The sequence below is a fragment of the Perca flavescens genome, chromosome 18 (genome assembly GCF_004354835.1).
Source record: "Perca flavescens isolate YP-PL-M2 chromosome 18, PFLA_1.0, whole genome shotgun sequence".
In the NCBI taxonomy this organism is placed as follows: Eukaryota; Metazoa; Chordata; class Actinopteri; order Perciformes; family Percidae; genus Perca; species Perca flavescens.
Window position 1 is genome coordinate 19,169,097 of NC_041348.1, and position 21,557 is coordinate 19,190,653.

Below are 21,557 nucleotides of genomic sequence, written 5' to 3' on the forward strand. Positions count from 1 at the left end.
TACAGCCACACCCTGTTGGTTTCAGCTCTAATCAATTCATTGTATCAAATTAGCCCTTCACCATGACCACGCCTGTGCCGCTGAACTGCTAGGAGTCCTTTCCGTCCACACGTTAGACGTGAATGTCTTACAGGAAAGAATCATGACCTGATGTGTTCAAATTAAAAAGCAATCTGAAGCCAAACACGATAGTGCTGAGAAATAACAACTGAAAAGAGGATTCTGAGGAAAGTTGCATTTTTTTTCCTGCAGGACTACAGTGGCGAGATGATGAGCCGGCTTACCCAGGACTCCTCTCATACTGTAGCATCTGATGGTGAATTAAGCTGCACAATTATCCCCTGTGATTGGCAAAGGCCATTGCACAATCCAATAAAATGGGATGACTCTTGATTTATTGGCAACCTGACACCTCCCGGCTCTGCTGTGTATACTGAGTCTGCACCGCTGAATTAATGCAATTATCTCCAACACGACGCAATTAGGTTGTGAGTCAAGCAGTCGCTGTGATGTTTTTTAAGGAAATTGTGTGTATCCTCCCATCCACCTATCAGCTGAGGCAGAGCTGTGAAGCAGTCACATCAAATGATGCATGATTAGGGCTGTGCTAAACAAAAGTGTTCCTTATATACAGCTACAAACAAAAAGATAACCACATCTGGAGCACTTTAAATCACCATTCAAAGATCTTTTGAAATAAACACTTTGGACAGGCTGTGGCACAACAGGAAGTTACATCAGCTGCATCCTGACAACCACAGTGACTTCACTATAATAACTATGGACATGTGCAACTTTGAAACACAACAGCAGCCACCAAAAGAAGTTCCCTGATATCAGTAGTAGTTAGTATAACTGTCAGGGGATGTAGTAGGGACTAAAATATCCCAGAGGACAGCTCGAATGCAAAAGCCAACTTTGATCACTATTTCTGGACACACACACATATAGCAATGTGCCCACACATACACACAATCCATTGATCTCTCCACTGTAAAAATTGTGTAGCGATGTACTGAGTGAGCGACAGCGGTCAACCAGGCCTGTGCTGTGAAAAGTAACTTGCCTATCTCTGCTGTCACTGTGAAATCTTTAAGTGGACCACCGACATTATATCCCGGCATGTGCTTCCTCAGCCCTGCTAAAATATTGACTCAGTCTGACCTTCAAATAGGAATAATCTTTACAAAGTATTAACTGGTAGTCCGGGGGGGGGTTGTAGACATTGATAAGTGAGGGCTGTAGGGAAATAAGGAAGATACAATAAGAAAGCCTGTCTGTATACAGTAAGTTACAATAGAACACATTCTTACACAGGATTTCTCACACTTTACAGTGTTGGTCTCTTAAATCTGATGACAGGTACTGTTTTTCTATGGTGATGATGACCTTGTGTTCAGTGCTTTATTCGCTCAGCACCTCTAAAACTGAAGTGCTGCAGTTTTTTTGTGAACTTCTCCAGACTCATTATTTGATTTTCACATCTCCCCCCCCCACACCTTGGTGTCTGCAGAGCTGCCCTGTGTATTGGCTGAAGAGAGAGATGGTGTTGCTGGAGGGTGGGCCAAAAAAAAAAAAAAAAGAGTAAAGAGAATGCGAAGCCAATGCAAGGTGAGGCAGTGGAGGGAAATAGTTGGGTTACAAGAGTGAGGCTGCAACCAGGTCAGCATTTCTGTCTGCAAGTCTGGGCTTTTGTGTATATGTGTGTGTGTGTGAGTGTGTGTGTGTTAGAGACAGAGTTACAGGGGTTTTGGATTACTGCAGTAAAGCCTGAACGTCAATCTGTGAGTCCTCACCTTTTCCCCCTTCAGCGCTATCGTTCTGTCAACATACAGTAAAGGCTTGGCCTTTTACTCCCTATCGTCTTAGCTGAGTCTTAGCTACAGCAGCACAGCCTCTAGTCCTGCTCTTTTGTCTTTTATCAGCATAGCAGGCTCTGAGGATGGACCTCTAGAGACATCCAGTCCCAGAGGGAGAGAGAAACAACAATGTGACAAGGCTGCAGCATGTTGAACCAATAAGCCAAAGGACCCTGTATCCACCCCGAGGCAGCTGGAGGTACATGTTTGTGTCTGGATATGTGTGTGTGCTTATTGATGTGTGGTGGAATGCACAGAGAAAGGTGAATGAAAAGGCAAAAGGAGCTAACTGAGCATAAGGCTCTTGAAGACTTGAAGGGCGCTGCATATTCTTTGCAGACTATACAGATATATAGATTGAGTGCAAAACAAGTCTACCCTTTTTATGGAAGAAAATAACTGGCTAGTGCATAATTCAGAGGAGTACACTTAAAGGAATAGTTCAACATTTTGGGAAATATGTTTACTTGCTTTCTTGCTGAGAGTTAAATGAATGGATCAATACCACTCTCATATGAAGCTACAGCCAGGATTAGCAAAATTAAGCATTCAGCCTGGCTTTGTCCACAGGTTACAAAGTCCACCTCTAAAGCTCACTAATTATCATCTTATATCTCATTAGTTTAATCCCCACAAAAAGTATGATGTAAAAACATAAATTTATGGTTTCACAAAGATTGACATGCTTTAACTATTTCCAGGCCAGGCCAGTGATCTCCTGGGCCCAGTTTTTCGGATCACGGAGTGGATCAAATCTTGGAAATGGGTTTTTAAAATGCAAAACAGGGATTCCGAACTAAAATCAGAGTATGTAATCCGATTTTACATTTGATCTGGATCAAACCTGCCCTTAGGGTTTTTCAAAACTTTGAATTTGGTTTGGGATCTATTTGATAAAAAAAAATAGGATTATCCTGATCCCATCAGAAGGGTGGATCAGGTGATCCTGGATAGCAAAACATGAGATTTCCAAATCCGGATCAATTTGATCCAGATAAATTTTAGCTAGCTGTCTTTATGATACTGAACCACATGAGATTTGAGGAAAATGGGAAAGGACAGCACCATAGCTCACTGAACAACAACAGTAGGCATTTGACAGAGATGTTACCACTTAAATGGAGAGCGAAAACCATGAATACACAGGCAGTTCCTGGTAGTTAGAATGCCCTCCTTATCATTCACAAAAGTAAAAGCAAAGTAATTGATGAAGACATTCCTGAATTATTACCTCTAAAATGGAAAGTGAATTAAAGAGCCACCACAGTCTCCACTCCACTCAGGGAATGTGTATCTACTTTCACTTAATTTCATCATCCCTCTATGTGGGTCCATTTAAGGATCAAATATTTTCTTATTACTTGTGGGAAGTCAAATGCACACACACAATTACACACACACACAAAAGCCAACTGTCCCCACGTTTTCAAGGTTACACCAGAGTTCTTCTGTCGATCACAACACATTTGCATCAAACCACCAGCCAACAGCTGGCAATTAAGAAACAGCCTCTCTGTTAATACAAACACGTCACTGCCAATTAGGACGTTGTGTGATCTCTCTAACAACAGAATGGTGCGACATAATTACACTCAACAACTATACTTCATGCACAGAGGAGGAGAGCAGGTTTAGGGGTACGGAAAACAGCAAACAGCTAATGTTTTAGAAGGAGAGGAAGGAATTGGGCGCGAGGGAATGTTCTGTGCCAGGAACAAGGCTTTCAGGATTAGCTCTGTCATGCAGTTACAAGAGTAGAAATAGTGGTTGGCTAGCCTGACAGACTGAACAGACACTCAAAATTCAATGTGCAAATACACATCACGCAGCAGCACACCTTTATAAGCAGAAAAAATACACACATGCAGAGCAGATCAGCACCAGGTGGAAACATTTATATTAAACAATGTGTGCAAGTGTTCACAGAGAAACAATTAGTGTTAAAGTTTTCTTGTGTCTACAGCTTCCTTGTACGAGTCCGGATTCATTTGTTGTATATTCCTAATTTAATTCCAATATCATAATGAAAGGAAATCATTCCTTAGAAAGAAGAATTGTAATAAACCTATTGTCAGCAGCAGAGTACAAACACTATAGAGCAGGAGTGGATTACTGCAGGATGACTTTGCGCATGCACACACATACAGTACAAGCAGGCACAAATAATTCCTCTCACCCTGCTATCTTGTACACGCACGCACATCTACACACTTCAACACACACAGCAAAATAATAATTTCCTTCATGCAGCAGCACAAAATTGAACTATTCATTATTGTCATCTATGAAAACAGCATAGTGCAGGCATGGTAATGAAAATGTATTTGTGTCCAAAGCCACTAGATGGCAGCCTCTTCCCTTTCATTTCCAATTTAGATTCCCATTCCTCCGTTGGCCAGCTGCCTCTCTGAGGGATGGAGAGCAACTAGATACACTCAGAATACTAAGCTAAAATAAAGGGCACTAACTTAACTATGTCAAATTCATTTGACAAAGAAACACCGGATTGATCAACCGGTATGCGTATTAGAAACCTAACCATCTGTTTTGAAATATATTCACTTCAACCTTAAGGATCATGGTAATCGATAGTAGCCATGTTGCACCTACCAAACACTTTGTCTTGTAGGAATGGACCCGTGTGGGCTTCAATCAGCAGGAATATTTATTAATGAATCAGTACCACTCCTACATACAGCCTGTGGGTGGTTAGCTGTATCCAACTCGCTTTGAGTCGTACAGTCAATACAGTGACCTTAAAGAAAACAAAAAGATTTGTGGAATATAATCAGGCATTCTGGGCATCAAAAAGTCAAAGCCATGCATTGCAAGTGAGATGGCTTGACATTCTCAGTGCAATGAACAATGCACAAAGCCAGTAAGGTTTATTATATTCTATACATTTTAAATGGAAATAAACAATAGCTATAAAGATTGCTTTTGTGGGTCAACAGTGGCTCTGTTAATACAGGTTATAAATGAAAGATTAAGGATATAGATGTGTGCTATGACAATAAAAATGATAGAAAATACAGTAAAAATGAAGGTATGAACATATTTGGTAGAAAACAAAAATCATTACAAACATTAACAAACTAATTTTTTAGTCCTTAGTTTCATGTTTCAATAGAGTAAAAAGACAAGCAAGAGGCAAAAGCATTCATCTCTGAATCAGGTGCAGCAACAATCTTTTGGTCAGGTATTATATCATCAAGCATACGATGTGATTAAATGAAGATTCTTCAGTGTTTAAACAGACTTGTGGAGAAGAGTCAGCTGAGGGGAACAGAAACTGGAACTTAGTGCCAATGACCATCATTTCTTCTTGACAGCACTCTTGGGACCTTTGGTGGGCTGCTGGGTGGGAGCAGAGGTGGAGATCATTTTTTCTACAAGTGGCTGCTGGACCTCCTCCAGAGCTTGTTTCTCATCCAGTTCCTTTTTTGTGGCCGTCAGCTGACGGTTTCTAAATGCCTCGCAAGCATCAAGGAATTTCTTACGCCGCTGCCACAAGGCTGCCTGGAGACAAGACAGAGAGGTAAAGAGAAAGAAGTTAAAGAATGACTAGTGTTGGATTCCCATAGGGTACAGATTTGACCATTGGCAAATCATCAAAAGATGTTTTATCAATATTAATAAATTTATGAATATGGTTATTAATAACTGTATCAAATCAACAAACAATCAAAACGGGGCACCACCCTGCGAGTCAGGGACCAATAATCAAACTGGAACAGTTTCATTTCTGTGAAAATCCTTTAAAAGGAAACAAAGGAAGGGGTGATTTTGAGCACGGACCTTTTTAGCGAGCAATTACTACAACAAGTACTCAAATAATCACAAGCAACTGCTAATTAAGTATAATAAGATTTATTAACTTCACAATTATCAGTAGCTAATCAATAATCCTTCAATAATAAACTTCTATACCTTTTTACAATATCACAACCAAAAACAAAGCAAAACAAGGCAGCATGGACACGTGTCCGTGTGTGTGTGAGAGAGTGAGTGAAAGAGGAGGGGCGGTGTCGAAGTGTAGTTCTAACACAAAAACAACTCCAAAAATGGCTACTCCTGTGAGCTGCACAAAACTATTTAGCCTCAAGAGGGCGATAGTGGTGCTGGGTGCACGAGGAGGGGTTGAACAGGTAAAGTGGGGGTTGCCAGGCAACCCCACGTGGTTAAACTAGCAGCGTTAGCTCGGCTAGCTTGTGTCCGTGTGTTAGTAAAAGGAACAGAATAAAAAGGAGGAAAACACTCTGATCTTAGTTATCGATAATGGCCAGCTCCCTCAGCCACCCAGGTCTGGACCCCACGTGTAGTTAGGACAGACTGAGACTTTTGATTTACCGAGGGAAACTTTGGTCATTATAACCACTCCAGTGGCTAACAGCTGATTCACCGCGATTATCTCGCGGACAGTAACTAAACTCCGTGAAAGGAGTGATTTAGCAGGTAGCGATTACAGTTATACCCAGCTACTTAACACAACAAAATCAACGGTATCGTGATCTATTGATACATTCACAGAAAACAGATTAATAATCATATATGGACCATTACATGACTACAATCAGATCACATTAATGGCACAAGCGGTAGCGAACCCTTTGCTCATTAATAAACAAACCAAAACGCACTAGTTCTAACGTCTGCCCAGAACTGTGTACAGCCTTACTGTGCGCGTTGTTTGTCAGTTAATCTCTCGCCAGAGGTTAACGATCCGTTTCGTCCAGAGCAAGGGACGATACGTGATCCAGGTCGACAAGCAAGAAACAGAACGCCGTCCTTTTCTTGAATCCAGGCTGATTAAACCCGCTGCAGATGAGGGAATACTCGGCCAGTATTTCCTCGGATCCCCTTTGTATATCAGACCGATATAAAGTTGTCCCAGCTCAAAACTCGACCAGCGAGGTGATGCTGGCTAGCTAGTCCGGACTAGTGCTTCCTGTCAGCAACCTGGGTCACCGTGGAAAACGAAGAAACACAAACGCGGACAGCTTTTAGCCTTCCTCCGCCTCCTAGTGGCGGGGTGGTGCATTCAAAGGCCCGACAGCCAATGGGAAAACTGCAACTTTGTCATAAGTGTGAAGCAGTTCTTTGTCTCACCACCAGTCTGCCTTGCCTAGCATGTGGTGAAGGTAGATTCTCCATTTTGGCGACTCTGCCTGTAGGAGTTTGGTGAAACTGGCTTTGGGATTCACATGTAGGCCAAGATCCTTTGTCTTGCCTTCCCTGTATCTCTGCCGTCAGCTCAATCTGAGCCAAATCACTGTTTAACCAGCTTCTTGGTCCCCAACACTTGTCTATATCAACGATGTTCCACTTCTCGCCGGAAATTCCGCCAGATGTCTTTCAATTCAGCCGGATGTCCGGTACCTTCCGCTTTCTTTGTGTTGGCATTTTAAACTCCGGTCAATTTATGAGGACTATGGTTATTGGCTCCTCAGATCTCTGCAGGGTAAATCCAGACAGCTAGCTAGACTATCCGTCCAATCTGACTTTTCTGTTGCACAACTAAAACAACTTTTGAACGTACACGTTCCACCAAAACAAGTTCCTTCCCGAGGCTATTTTGCTGAGGCGCCGTTGCTCTGATGATTGTGATTGGTTTAAAGAAATGCCAATAAACCAAAGCACCTTTTTCTCCCATCCCAGAATGCTGTGTGGATTCGCCAGACCCTACTCCGCGGTGCTGTGGAGGAAGGTTATTATTACTGTCTACATCTTCACCTTTAGACATATCACATGTCCTCTCTCTGTCTCAACTGACCTGAATGTTCTCATACATCTCCAGCTGGTGTCTCATTAGCTCCTTCCTGTTGAGCTCCTGCTGCTTCTGATGCTCCAGCACATTGTCTCGGACCAACCGGTAAGTCTGGATCTTTTCTAGGCGCTCCCTCAGCCGGATCTCCTCTATCTGAGAGTCCATCAGCACTGGAAAATCCTTTTGGCGTCTACGGACATACACAAGGACTTGATACAATGTGTATACAGTATGTTAGGAGGATCAGATATACAGTGAGGAAAATAAGTATTTGAACACCCTGCTATTTTGCAAGTTCTCCCACTTAGAAATCATGGAGGGGTCTGAAATTGTCATCGTAGGTGCAAGTCCACTGTGAGAGACATAATCTAAAAAAACAAATCCAGAAATCACAATGTATGATTTTTTTAACTATTTATTTGTATGATACAGCTGCAAATAAGTATTTGAACACCTGAGAAAATCAATGTTAATATTTGGTACAGTAGCCTTTGTTTGCAAGTACAGAGGTCAAACGTTTTTCACCAGGTTTGCACACACTGCAGGAGGGATTTTGGCCCACTCCTCCACACAGATCTTCTCTAGATCAGTCAGGTTTCTGGGCTGTCGCTGAGAAACACAGAGTTTGAGCTACCTCCAAAGATTCTCTATTGGGTTTAGGTCTGGAGACTGGCTAGGCCACACCAGAACCTTGATATGCTTCTTACAGAGCCACTCCTTGGTTATCCTGGCTGTGTGATTCAGGTCATTGTCATGGAAGACCCAGCCTCGACCCATCTTCAATGCTCTAACTGAGGGAAGGTAGGTTGTTCCCCAAAATCTCGCAATACATGGCCCCGGTCATCCTCTCCTTAATACAGTGCAGTCGCCCTGTCCCATGTGCAGAAAAACACCCCCAAAGCATGATGCTACCACCCCCATGCTTCACAGTAGGGATGGTGTTCTTGGGATGGTACTCATCATTCTTCTTCCTCCAAACACGGTTAGTGGAATTATGACCAAAAAGTTCTATTTTGGTCTCATCTGACCACGACTTTCTCCCATGACTCCTCTGGATCATCCAAATGGTCATTGGCAAACTTAAGACGGGCCTTGACATGTGCTGGTTTAAGCAGGGGAACCTTCCGTGCCATGCATGATTTCAAACCATGACGTCTTAGTGTATTACCAACAGTAACCTTGGAAACGGTGGTCCCAGCTCTTTTTAGGTCATTGACCAGCTCCTCCCGTGTAGTTCTGGGCTGATTTCTCACCTTTCTTAGGATCATTGAGACCCCACGAGGTGAGATCTTGCATGGAGCCCCAGACCGAGGGAGATTGACAGTCATGTTTAGCTTCTTCTAATGATTGCTCCAACAGTGGACCTTTTTTCACCAAGCTGCTTGGCAATTTCCCCGTAGCCCTTTCCAGCCTTGTGGAGGTGTACAATTTTGTCTCTAGTGTCTTTGGACAGCTCTTTGGTCTTGGCCATGTTAGTAGTTGGATTCTTACTGATTGTATGGGGTGGACAGGTGTCTTTATGCAGCTAACAACCTCAAACAGGTGCATCTAATTTAGGATAATAAATGGAGTGGAGGTGGACATTTTAAAGGCAGACTAACAGGTCTTTGAGGGTCAGAATTCTAGCTGATAGACAGGTGTTCAAATACTTATTTGCAGCTGTATCATACAAATAAATAGTTAAAAAATCATATATTGTGATTTCTGGATTTTATTTTTTAGATTATGTCTCTCACAGTGGACATGCACTTACGATGACAATTTCAGACGCCTCCATGATTTCCAAGTGGGAGAACTTGCAAAATAGCAGGGTGTTCAAATACTTATTTTCCTCACTGTACAATATAAACAACTATCATCAGCTCAAGCTATAGAAAATATTATTACATTCTACCAAATTGAACAGGCTATTTTGTGAGATGGGACAAAAAACAATGTTGACAAAGGTAGGATAACTTTAAATGAAAATGTGGGAGATAAATGCAGAGATAGGGAGTCCCAGGCCTTATCTCATATCCCAAGTTGTATATCCAGATTGATATCTGAGAGGTGTATTTGGTTCTGGTTGTAACCACCGTATTTGTTTTATTTTTCCTTTTGATGTTTAATTTAAATAACAGGTATTTGTGTGTGTGTGGAAAGAGGAGACATACATGGAATGAACGAGTGAAGACTTTTGTCAGCCTTTTGTGTGTTTGAGAAAAATAAATAACTGGGGGTAGCCCTCTGCAGCACGCGCACACACACACACACACACACACACACACACACACACACACACACACACACACACACACACACACACACACACACACACACACACACACACACACAGGGAGGAATTCAAAGATAGTTAAAAGTGCTAAATATGGCTGCCTATTTCCTATAAGATGACCTAAATGGATGAGGGTAGGCCAGTGGAGGTGATGATGGGAGTTCATTTGGTTTAATGAAAACTGCCCTGTTCAACCTCTTTAACAACATGTGTGCAAATGTTATAAAGATGGCATGCATGAGTGTGTGTGCATGACTGTGAATCCATTTTGTGTCCTGTGGTGCACCTTTGTGAGAAAGAGGTGTTTTGCAGACACCTCTAATAGACTACACCTCAGGATCTCTCTCTCTCTCTCGGCTCGGATTGCAGGCCAAACTGTCAGCAGCCATTAGCAGCTGGACACGGACACAGGTGCGGACACACGCATGAACGCACGAACGAACGAACGCACACGTGCGCACACACGCACCCACACCAGGAAAGGATGGAGAGGTGATGGAAGAGGGGCACATCTCATTGGAGCAACGAGCTCATTGGGGTCCTAAAATAGCTCTCTAATTAACAGATCCAAATGTCATCTCATTTATCATGGAGAGGGACGGACAGAGGGAGAGATGGATGGAGGGAGGAGGGGAGATGCTTGTTCTTGGGGGGGAAATTGTTGGCTCTTTTTAAATTATAAAGTGTGGTCTAGACCTGCTCTATCTGTAAAGTGTCCTGAGATAACTCCTGTTGTGAATTGACACTATAAATAAAACTGAATTGAAAAACTTTAATTGAGAGGTGATGTGAGGGAGAGCAATGGGAAACTGTTGAGGGAGACTTTTCCCTTGAGAGCACTGACGCCGACACAACTCCAAAGTTGACACTTTACACATAGAATACTCAGAGGTGCTGAAACTAACTGCGTAGTGATATTAGAGATATTCATGATTATAAAATTGCCAAATTTGAGTACCAGAGTAGAACAGTTTATGGAGAATATTTGATTTGGAGGCAGATTGTTTCATTTGATAATCTTTTTACATATTGTGTGTCTTTTTCTCCACTTAGCCTCCCCTTAAATGTCTATACATTACATAGTATAAATCACTAGTATAAATCACTGTCCTCTGGAGTCATTTCCCTTTCAGGCCAGTCAAAGTGTACAGCTTTGTAACACTGCTGTTCACAGCACCAATGGGAGCAACGGTCATAAACACATGAAATCACTAGCAATGTCCTGCAGACCAATCTGCTGAGGATACAGATGCTGGTATGTCCACCAACATAGCAACATGCATACTCAAAATACACATGCACAATCCCCTAGTGCAACCAGGCCTCACAGCTAAGACTTAATTCAGGCACACAAAGCTAGATAAGAAAAGTGATCCAACAACTACATTAGGCAACTGGACTGCATACTTCAAGAGGGAAAAAAGGATGAGTCTGTCTTGGTTGTTTAAAGTATGTATTATTCTACATTGCTGCCCTCTAAGTACACATATGAATGTGTTAGAACAGACAACTGTTACAGCGCAATACACAACCAACCATAGTGATACTTCTGCAATGTGACTATATAACTATGTTAACAAATTATGGCGTGACGGCTACTATCTGCTTTAATCATCATTTAGACTTGTGCTGTCTTATAATAATAATAATTTTGTGGCCGGGTTGGCTCGGTGGGTAGAGCAGGCGCACATACTGAGAGGTTTATGCCTCAACGCAGAGGTCCAGGATTTGAATCCGACCTGTGACGATGTCCTGCATGTATTCCCCCTCTCTCTCCCCTTTCTCACCTAGCTGTCCTATCAAGGCGGAAAAAAAAGAGCAGTGTAAGAGCGGCAGAGCACCTGATGAAGGGAGTGTAGTCCATGGGAGAATGGGAGCATGAGGCATCGGTCAGCTGTGGATTAAATGGACTGAGAGCAATGCCAGGATCAGATCTGAAAGCAGCTGTCAACGAATCAATCAGAAAATGTCTCAAGTAGTGGAAAGAGAAAGTGCCCAGATACAATTAATATGCAAGTGTGTGTATGAGGAGTATGGTACCTGGCTGTCTGCTCTCTGTGCCATCTGTGGCAGTTTCATCGCCTGCTTGATGTTGGAGTTGGTTCAGAAACTTGAGACGAGACTCTAAAGCCTAAAAGACATACATTCTGTCTGCAGTGTGCATAGTGCAATAGTATTTAAAGACATTTTCTAAATCATACCTTTCACATTGCTACAACAGATAATTTTGGAAACACTTCATTAAAAAGGACTTTAACTGCAAAGTAATTAGATTAAATCACAACTTCTGGGTTACCTTAGCACAGCGGCCTGGTTCAGCCATTTCCCAGGCTTTTTTAATGGCTTTAATCTGGTCCATTCTCTCCGTGTCCTTCATCACCTCAATGCTCTCTGTTTTGCTCTTGTCACTGACCACACGCAGGGTCCAGTTCGCCTTAGTCAGGTCAAGGCTCTGCACAAACATGTACACACACAAAGCACACACAGACGAAAACATATTGCACATGCTCAAGCACACAAACATCCCAGTTTAAGGTCACCATACATTATGAGGATGTATCTTTCACCGAGCCGGCACTCAAACAGTCAGTCACAGCCAGCCCGGATTATGTGTCCTGTTTAGCTGTCTTGTCTTCATCCTAAATGACAGATCATTTTTAGTTCTTTTATTTACAGATCATTATTTCCTCTACCTTGAACTATGTGCTGCTGCCAATGCGGAAAACAATATTCAAAATGTATATTTATTGATGGGGACCACTTTTCTGAAAATCTGCCTTTCAAATTTCATTGTCTTCAGGATTTGACACGTAGTGCAGTAGAGAACAAAAGACACTTATTCCGTGGATCAGAGATTTTTCAAGCAGCTGTGTTTCTGACTACCAAACCGAGACCATTATACTGTACTGAAAATTATACACCACAAGATTATAGTGTGTGATAAGTATCTATTATTTAGTGTAAATACACGCAAGTCATCCTGGCAGTTGTGGGATTCGGTTAATGCCAGGCTCTCTTTGTTAGCCAAGTCGGTTGACATTAGTCAATAAAATATGTAAATCTGATCTGCCTGATAAAACAAATAAATAAATGCAATTATAAAAGCAATGTCAGGACTGCGTTTAACAATCTCATTATATGTGGATGGGAATCTGTGAAGAGGAGTTAAGTGTGTACTCAACTGAAGTGCCTCAACACCCTCCTCTGAAAAAGGTTAATATTACTAATTCTTACTAAGTTTTACATTACAAGTACCACTGTACCTTGCTTAACATGAGATACTGTGGAATATAGACTTTGGAAAATGTACTTACATAAAGATTAAAAAAGCCGTGCATGACCTTTAGTTTGAGGGAATAGGTCTGTTGCATTTGGCCTGGCTAAAACTCGTTTAATGAATGGTTTTCATATGTAACACTGTAATACAATTGCCTCTTGCAATCTAATAAGAATATACAATCCAATAAAAGCTAATGGAACGCAACAGTTATTTGGTAATGCAATTTGGCAGATATGATGAAAAGCTTTTCAGATGTATCCTTGGCTGCCCAGTGACCACTGGTATTTAGTTAAAGAATTATCCAGCAACAACTCACCTCTGAGTTCATATTGTGATATGTATATAAAATAACTAATTTGCAGTTGTGGGGTTTTGTTGTTATATGTCCTATAGTGAAGTATTACCGTTTCCTGCCTGGAGCCAGATTTAGAGTTGGCAGCTGGCTTCCCCTTCTCCTTGTCAACTTCCCCTTTGCGGTTGGCTCTGGGTATGTCAGATTTGTGCCCACGATGCTGCAGTGTGTCAGTGGTGGATGCAGAACGGTTCAAGTCCTCAAGCTTGTATGCTGCATTTTGCAAACAGAGATTAGGTAGATTCACTTCTTCTATCACATCTACAACATCAGCTGTGTATGTGATCAATACTGGCAACTTGGCGTTAATTACTATGTTATGTAAAAGCACTACTATTATCATTTAATTAAATATTTTATAGTTGAAAAGGGATTTTAAACATTTTCATTTTTTTCAGCATGCCTTAGTATTCTGAAGTTGTACATGTCTTTGATAAGTATACCGTAAATGTATTTAACATTACAGTCAGTAATAATAACATATGGAAAATATGGATACCTGAGAGCATTTAGGAGTGTTCAAACATACCTTACATTTGTGCAAAATTAACATTTCTTTGCCAAAACCTTTGCCATGTTTAGATCAATTTAATTATAGTGTGAAACTAAAACACATACCATGTCCATTAGAGTACGTTCATCTTCACAATAAACCTCAGCTGTTCTACATTTAAATCCCATTAAAGTGGGAGTGTTACAAAGTTGGCAAACACCGCATGTGTTGTTTAGCCATATGTGTGCTAGATGGCACTGTTGCACTTTATAGAGAAAGTGAACACAACCCCCAGCTTAGATGAAGCATTAACTATGAGTCTCACTCGTGTGAAATAGAGAGGCATAATAATCCATCATTTAGCTGACATGCTGCCATTCTGCCTAAACAGCTTTGGAGCATGCTCACTGAGTTACTCTTATCTCAAGTTATACAAAAATTCAATGTTCCAATTGGATCGAAATATCAATCTTGTAAATCTTGTAATTTCAGGCTGAAACATGTATTGAAAACTGATTTTCAGCTGGCTAAACTTTACAGTGTATCAAAAAAGCTTCTTTTTTTAAATCATGGAGAGCCTGAAAGCACAATAAAGAAAATGTTAAGAAGGTTGGCAAGGGATTGTAAACTACTGCCATAACTGCATGTACAGCTGCTGCTGACTGCTCTAACAGTATATACTGGGGTTTAAAGCCGAAATGGGTAAATGTGCATTCATTAAACATGCGCAGTAGAGTATTTTGACTGCAGCATTTTAAACCGCTTGTTAAAGCGATTTCAAAGCTTGGCGTGGCATGTAGTGTATCCATGTAGCATGTGGGGAGCATGATCAAGGGCACAGCCTCACCACTGAGACATAGTTAAATTGGGTGAAATTAATTCACTTTCCTGCTAAGATATTTCCCAGGGCACCAGGGGGCAAGAGCCAACTTCAATTGACTTCCCATTGACCCACTTTCACAAGCTTATTGGAAAACCACAGGAGGTTTGCGTGGACATTGGCCTACATGTACACACATGGACAAACCCAAACAAACGTTGGTTGGGAAAAAAACCTTAACATGCTCACGTACGATGAACAGAAAGCACATGCAAATTACTAGATGATAACACACAGCATATCTAAGCAGTGACTAATCATTACTGCTCATCTTACACGTGACAATTACTTTAGCAAATATGTAAACAGCGGATTGTCTTCCTTTGTAGTCAAAATACATCTGATATCTGGCTTTTTAGTTTAGGACTGTCTCCCACACCCACCCACACCCCCACACCCCCACACACTCCTCAGATTTCATGCCATGCAAACTGAATGGGTAAATACGGGCACTTTTGTCTGTAGCCACAGAGACATGAGAATGAGAATTCAATGACAGCAGGCTGGCCTCTCTCTTCAGGCAATCATGCAAATTGTCACCCATGCAGCACCTCTTCCACATCAACACCCACCCGTGTCGCAATTAATTCATCTCCTCAGAATATTTAGGAAGCGTCCACAAATTTGAAAGCCCTGATTTTTCAACTGATCCAATTTGTCCAGCATGATTAAAGGCAGGGAAGAAGAGTTGGTGGCAGAGGACAGGATTATTGTCTCAGCCAACGACCAGTGGGCACAAGAAATCACACTCTGTGATCTGCGAAAGCAGCTGCATTCATTTGGCTTTCATTAAGCTTGTGATTAACAGACCTCTGGCTAGCGGAAGCAAAGAACAAACCCCCGACACTGCCTACTTAGTATCTGCAATATTTCACACCGAACACAAAAATAAGCTGTGCAAAAACAAACATGAAGGCCATATCAGAAAATCCATTCAGAACCCAGGGCTTACATTTAGAATTCAACTTTTAAATGGTTAAACAAAAATGCTGACCCATTATAGGGATAATTGCAGATATCTGAACCCTGCATGATAATGCATACTTTATTTTGAAGTTCAGATCAATATTCATGTTACTTTACTAAATTGACAAAAACATTTTTTTATGTGGGAGCAAAATAAAAACTGTGACTTTTTTTCCCGTCTTTCCCTTGGGCGACTTGGGCGAGAGTGTAGCTGACTGTTTGATGTTGGGTTTGTGATGTATGTATGTATGCACCTGTCATTTCATTCTTCTCCAAGTCTCTGAGCATATGGACAAAAGCCAGTTGAGATTCATCCAAATTCCAGCTTTTATAAAGCACCTCTGCCTGTAACACATACTTATGAACCTGTAAAACACAGACAAGCAAAGTCAGTGCACAAAACCAACACACAAAGTGATTGACAGAATCACAAAAAAAGACAACATTATACAGCACGTGGCATACAACACCATAATATGCACAGCCAACATAAGATGGATGCTATTTTGTGAACATATACAGTAGCTGTGAACTGTACTAATGCTGATGATTTAGAGAGAGACGCAGAGATCTTAAAGAACTGCACTTTGACAGAAGCACATGCTTGGCACAATGGGAGAAACAAGGCAGAGGGTGTGTTAGCCAAGTTTATATCAGGGGTGGCAACTCCCCCATCCATCTCACTGAACAGAAAGGACAGAATTTCAAAACTCCCAAGGTGAGACTTAAACTAATAGATTAAGACATTTTCTACAAAAACAGAAAATTAGACACATAAACTGTATTCATTTGTCCAATGTTGTGCTTATAGTTGTAATAGAGCCTAATATATACAATTTGCAGCAAGTGATTGTGTTGTTATGAATTCCTATAATGGTACATCTCCATAAATAAAATGAAGGCCACATTGACAACATTTATTTCATGTATTTAAGTCCCCAACAGATTACACTATAGGAGTCTTTACCATTACTTTACCATTACCGAGCATCTATATCGCTAGAGTGTGTCCCTGTGGTGCAAAACAGCCCTTTAATCACTGACCCGTTGCTCTAAGTCTTGATCAGTGGTCTTAGTCCTGATGAATAGCTGTTTATTCTGGCCTGCTGCTGATCTGATCAATGAGATCTGACATAATCTGTCTCATTGTTATTGATGTCACTATATTGCTATTGATGTCACTACACGGTTGGGTTATTTTGTTGAAGAGACTTTGTATTAAAAAGTCACTGTAACACATGCAGGTTGCGACCAAAACTAACTTTTTTGATAGGTCTATTGCACAAAAGATATGTTTTTGTTGTTTAATGGCTCAATCCACTGCGTAAATGTCAAATTAATTGTAGATATTTATGAGATGTAAGTAGTTACTGAGGGAACATTAAAATGTTTGGTTGTCCTCCAGACGTATCGCTGGTATCACTGACAGACAGTAACCATAGCAAAACAAATAAACTTCATTTGATTTTCGTAGTTTTATGGACATGTTCACGCTGTACAATCGGTGCGTGGTGTGTTTCGCACTATATACTTTGGCAATCATCAAACTATGACAACAGGTCTGTTAGATGGGGGGTCTTTAGACAATCTAGTCACTCATAAATCATGCACAAATCACTACTCCCTGACAAGGACAGTAACAACAAAACCACCCCTCCACTTTCTGCTGCTCTCCTCTCGCAAATGTGTGCAGCCGCTCTCGATCCCGTTCTTAAACCTTTCTACCACCGATGTGTTGCCCTTTTGATGTATACCCTTCTGTTTTTACCTCTTATGAGTTTCTCCTAATGTCAGCAATTGATTTTTAATTTTTTTATTCCAAATCGCTTTAATGTGTGTGTGTGTGTGTGTGTGTGTGTGTGTGTGTGTGTGTGTGTGTGTGTGTGTGTGTGTGTGTGTGTGTGTGTGCGTGCGTGCGTGCGTGCGTGTGTGTGTGCGTGTGCATGCCTGCAAGTAAAGTATGGGTATCTGGCAGTGAAAAATTGATCAACACAGGCAGCAAGTAAGTGGGTGAGAAAGACAAGAGAGGAATAAGTGAGATGCACGCTCGTGTGCTTCGGCAAGTGAGATCTGTAAAGTGTTCGAGCAACAGCAGATACAACACAGGCAGTTGTCAGTGATACCAAAGTCTCTGTGGGAGGCTTGGACTGGTCACACGAGGAGTCTGATTTCCCAGCTGTGCCCACCTCCTCATCTATTTGTTGGGGAGTGTCTACCACTTTGACTCCCTTGTCCTGGGATTGGGATCCCTTCTGGTTCTGGTTGTTCTCATCTGTGCAACTGGGGGCTGTGACAGAAAGAGAGATGTTAAACTAAGCCAAAATCCAAGAGAAGACGAGAGTGGTAAGCAATCTGTGCTTTTGTAACTGGTGGAAGCATCAAGTAAAAAAGTAGACTAAAGAGTTTGAGCGTTTTTTTTTTTTTTTTTTTCGCCTTTAATTAAAAAATGTAAAACGGCTAGGTGAGAAAGGGGAGAGAGAGAAGGAAGACATGCAAGAAATCGTCACAGGTTGGACTCGAACCTTGGACCTCTGCGTCGAGGCATAAACCTCTAAGTACATGTGCGCCTGCTCTACCCACTGACTCAACCTGGCCACAAGAGAGGTGGGTTTTTGAAGAGCTCTTGTGTGTTTTACTGTAGATCAGGCTAGCATATACAAAAGTTTAATATTACTTAAAGGCTCAGTTTAGCCAAAACTAAAATAAGACTACCTAACCATTAGTGTTATTTACACATTTATTTGGAATAGTTACCTATTTCTGTGATTTTTCTCCACCCCAATACAACGGGATTTTTTTATGATGCTCAGAGCAATAAACAATAACGTTTACAACATTTTAAAGTGGGCATCTGGTAGGCAAATGAATAATAGTGTGTTCCATTTGTACTCGGATTTTCCGAGGTCAAAGTCGGAAACATGCCGCCTGACCTTGGATTTCTGAGCTCAGAACTCGGGCAATCACTGAGTACCCCTAGCTAAAAATCCAACATGGATGCCTCGTGCATCAACAGTTGTGAAAGCTGTAGTAATGTACAGTTATAAGCACTTCTGTGTTATTTGTGTCTCACTAAATCAGTCGTACATTAGTCCTGTCCATCTTCTATCTGTGGACAAAAAACAGCGTAATGCGTTGTTATAAACTGGCATTGCTAACAATGGCTATCCTGGCTAGAGGTAATGAAAACAATGAAAATTTGAATTAAAGCACCTGTTTAAGAGTTAATTTGACATGTTTCTAAATGTACCAAATCAATTCTTAAAAAAATTACAAAATAATGGTTATTCCATCTTGGATGTAGCTATCTTGTTATCTTGTAGATATTTGGAACCACTTTCAAACATCTCATTCCTTATCCAGACCCTGGCCTAAATATAGGTAGTATGTCCAAACCTCTATTGCTTATTTTAGATTAATTTTAGCCAGAGTCCAAATAGTATGCTCTCTACCAGCCTAATAGATACACTGTTCATAGATTCAAGCATAGTTCCAGGGTTTCATTGTGGACTGCTTCATTAAGCCACCTAGCATTGTCCACCAGAGAACTGCTGAAACATGAGTAAGAAAGTTTGAAAAAAACTGGTAAGACAGAAAAGAGGGAGTATGGCATAAAAACCTACTTGCAATTTTGTGGGCTGAATTTCACTTATGACATTTACTGCATTACCTCGCCGCAGTTCAAAAAATCTTCTGCTATGATCCGGAGGGCTTTCATTCAATTACTAAACCTAATGACTGACCTTTGTTGGGCAGGAAGCAGAACACAGGAATTACCACATGGCCCTTCCCAGTGTTTCCAGCAACCTCCTTCTCCTGGTCCAGAATGGACAGACGGATCAACACATCTGACCTGGAAGTCTGAAACTGAATTGTTCCTAGGACATCTGCCGTCACCTGCACATGATAACTGTGGAAAGGTTTCAAATGACTGTGGGTAATCTCTCAGAGTACCGTTAATGTTGTCTTTTATTGGAAAATGATTAGGGGTGGGAATCTCTTGGCACCTCACGATTCGATTCCGATTCAGAGGCCACCAATTCAATTCTAAACCGATTATCGATGCATCTCGATGCAACAATTTATTTATGTACATTTCCATGCATGATTTAAAAAAATATACAGTACATATAAATCTGAGTTTGCTACTCAGAGTTTGCTAATCACTAGACAAAGCAGCTAGACAAAGCTTAGATTTTGACATATACATTATTTGTCACACATAAGTTTTAAAGAAATGTTTTGTCTACTGAGGTTTTTATTTTGTAGTCATTCCCTGCTTAAGCCTTAAACATGCTTGTGAAAGTCACCTTCTCTCAGTAATCTTCCATGTCAGAGTCATGTTTAAAGGTGGATAATTGGCTTCTTAGAACATGAAGGTGTCAGATGTAATGTGATAAAGCAGATGAATAGCCTATATGTGTTTTGCCTAATTATTTTATGTATGTCTTATTAGATCATGTGTATATATACAAAATGTAATTTTTTTCTTGCTTTTGGCCATTTTTGTGTTTTTTTTCTGCACTCTTGCCTAAACTCTAAGTTGTTGTCCATTATCCCATCCTCTTTCAGTCACTCTGTTTTCTGATTTGTACTTGTCTGGAGACAGTAACTTTTAAATAAAAATCAACACATTTAAAAAAAAAAAAGAAATTGATTATTAACTTCCAGAATCGAATCGTTCTGGAGAGAATCGCGATGCATCTAAGAATCGATTATTATTCCCACCCCTAAAAATTATGCTTTTTCAAAAGCTTCCTTGAGAGGTTACCTGTTATGTTTTGTAAAGTATGCACTCTTTGACTATTGTCACACCTTGTTTCTAAGCAAACATATCAAATACTGTAAAAGTGAAAATGAGAGCTATTTGACAGCAATTATTTTTCTGATCCACCCTAAGCAACTGACCAGTATAAATATGACTCTAATCATGAATTTGATAAATATATATATGTAGCCCATAATTCTCTTACCGACAGATGAGGTTTTTGTCATTGGGAATGTAATAATCCCTGAATTCCTTAACTGAGAACATGTTGAGGGGAGTCTCACGGGACAGTTTTGGAAGGAGATCCCTTGAGCCAATCAAGAGCATCCTCCACCTGGCACCAACAGGGGGTGATTCAGGTGTGATAGCCTCTGCTACAAAGGTATAACCAAGCTGGAACAAGAAATACAGAGAGATTTAATCCTGAAATCTAAATATTGTTATTTTCACACATTTTAATTTAGTTTTCTAGCTGTTATGATTTTTTTTATGTCTAATACTAGACATGTTCCCAACATTGTTACACCAGGCAGTCACAAATGGTAAACAACAGGTTTTTAATTAAGTCAGGCAGGAGTCATTCCTTAAGTAAAACCAATGTATTATGGTAAAACTAGGAAAATATGCAAATATTCATAATTTAGCCAAACAATATGTCAAGTACATGAAGTGCATTTTTAGCATCCCACAGACCCTGTTGGGTTGATAGACATGGGTTGCTACTTTGTTGAAGACCATGTCCAGCTCCTCTCCTGTGTCGTTATTTATGACGTGCAGCAGACAATTAGGGATTGGCGAGTAGACCTTTGGCACCAGCACCATCTCTTCAGGAACCAGGAACACCTCTCTGAACAAACAACAATATATCAAGTCTTACCAAATTGTCACTTTCAACTGTTTTTGTAGACATTCTGAAATGT

General features: G+C 40.8%; 1 protein-coding gene across 2 annotated transcripts in view; it reads right to left on the bottom strand.

Moving 5' to 3' along the window:
• Window positions 1–4,506: 4,506 nt before the first annotated feature.
• adgb (androglobin) overlaps window positions 4,507–21,557 on the bottom strand; it is a 46,124-nt gene continuing 29,073 nt past the window's right edge. The window contains exons 25-35 of one of the 2 annotated variants that reach the window (XM_028605877.1): window positions 21,331–21,484; window positions 20,843–21,030; window positions 19,613–19,779; window positions 18,059–18,159; window positions 16,127–16,238; window positions 13,586–13,746; window positions 12,198–12,353; window positions 11,942–12,032; window positions 11,743–11,845; window positions 7,633–7,816; window positions 4,507–5,378 (exon numbers count right to left, since the gene is read on the bottom strand). In XM_028605877.1, coding sequence (XP_028461678.1) covers window positions 5,175–5,378; window positions 7,633–7,816; window positions 11,743–11,845; window positions 11,942–12,032; window positions 12,198–12,353; window positions 13,586–13,746; window positions 16,127–16,238; window positions 18,059–18,159; window positions 19,613–19,779; window positions 20,843–21,030; window positions 21,331–21,484 — 1,621 coding nt within the window. In that variant the 3' untranslated portion in view covers window positions 4,507–5,174. Of the gene's footprint in view, window positions 5,379–7,632; window positions 7,817–11,742; window positions 11,846–11,941; window positions 12,033–12,197; window positions 12,354–13,585; window positions 13,747–16,126; window positions 16,239–17,995; window positions 18,160–19,612; window positions 19,780–20,842; window positions 21,031–21,330; window positions 21,485–21,557 lie in introns of both variants that reach the window. The other variant, XM_028605876.1, reaches the window with a different exon arrangement.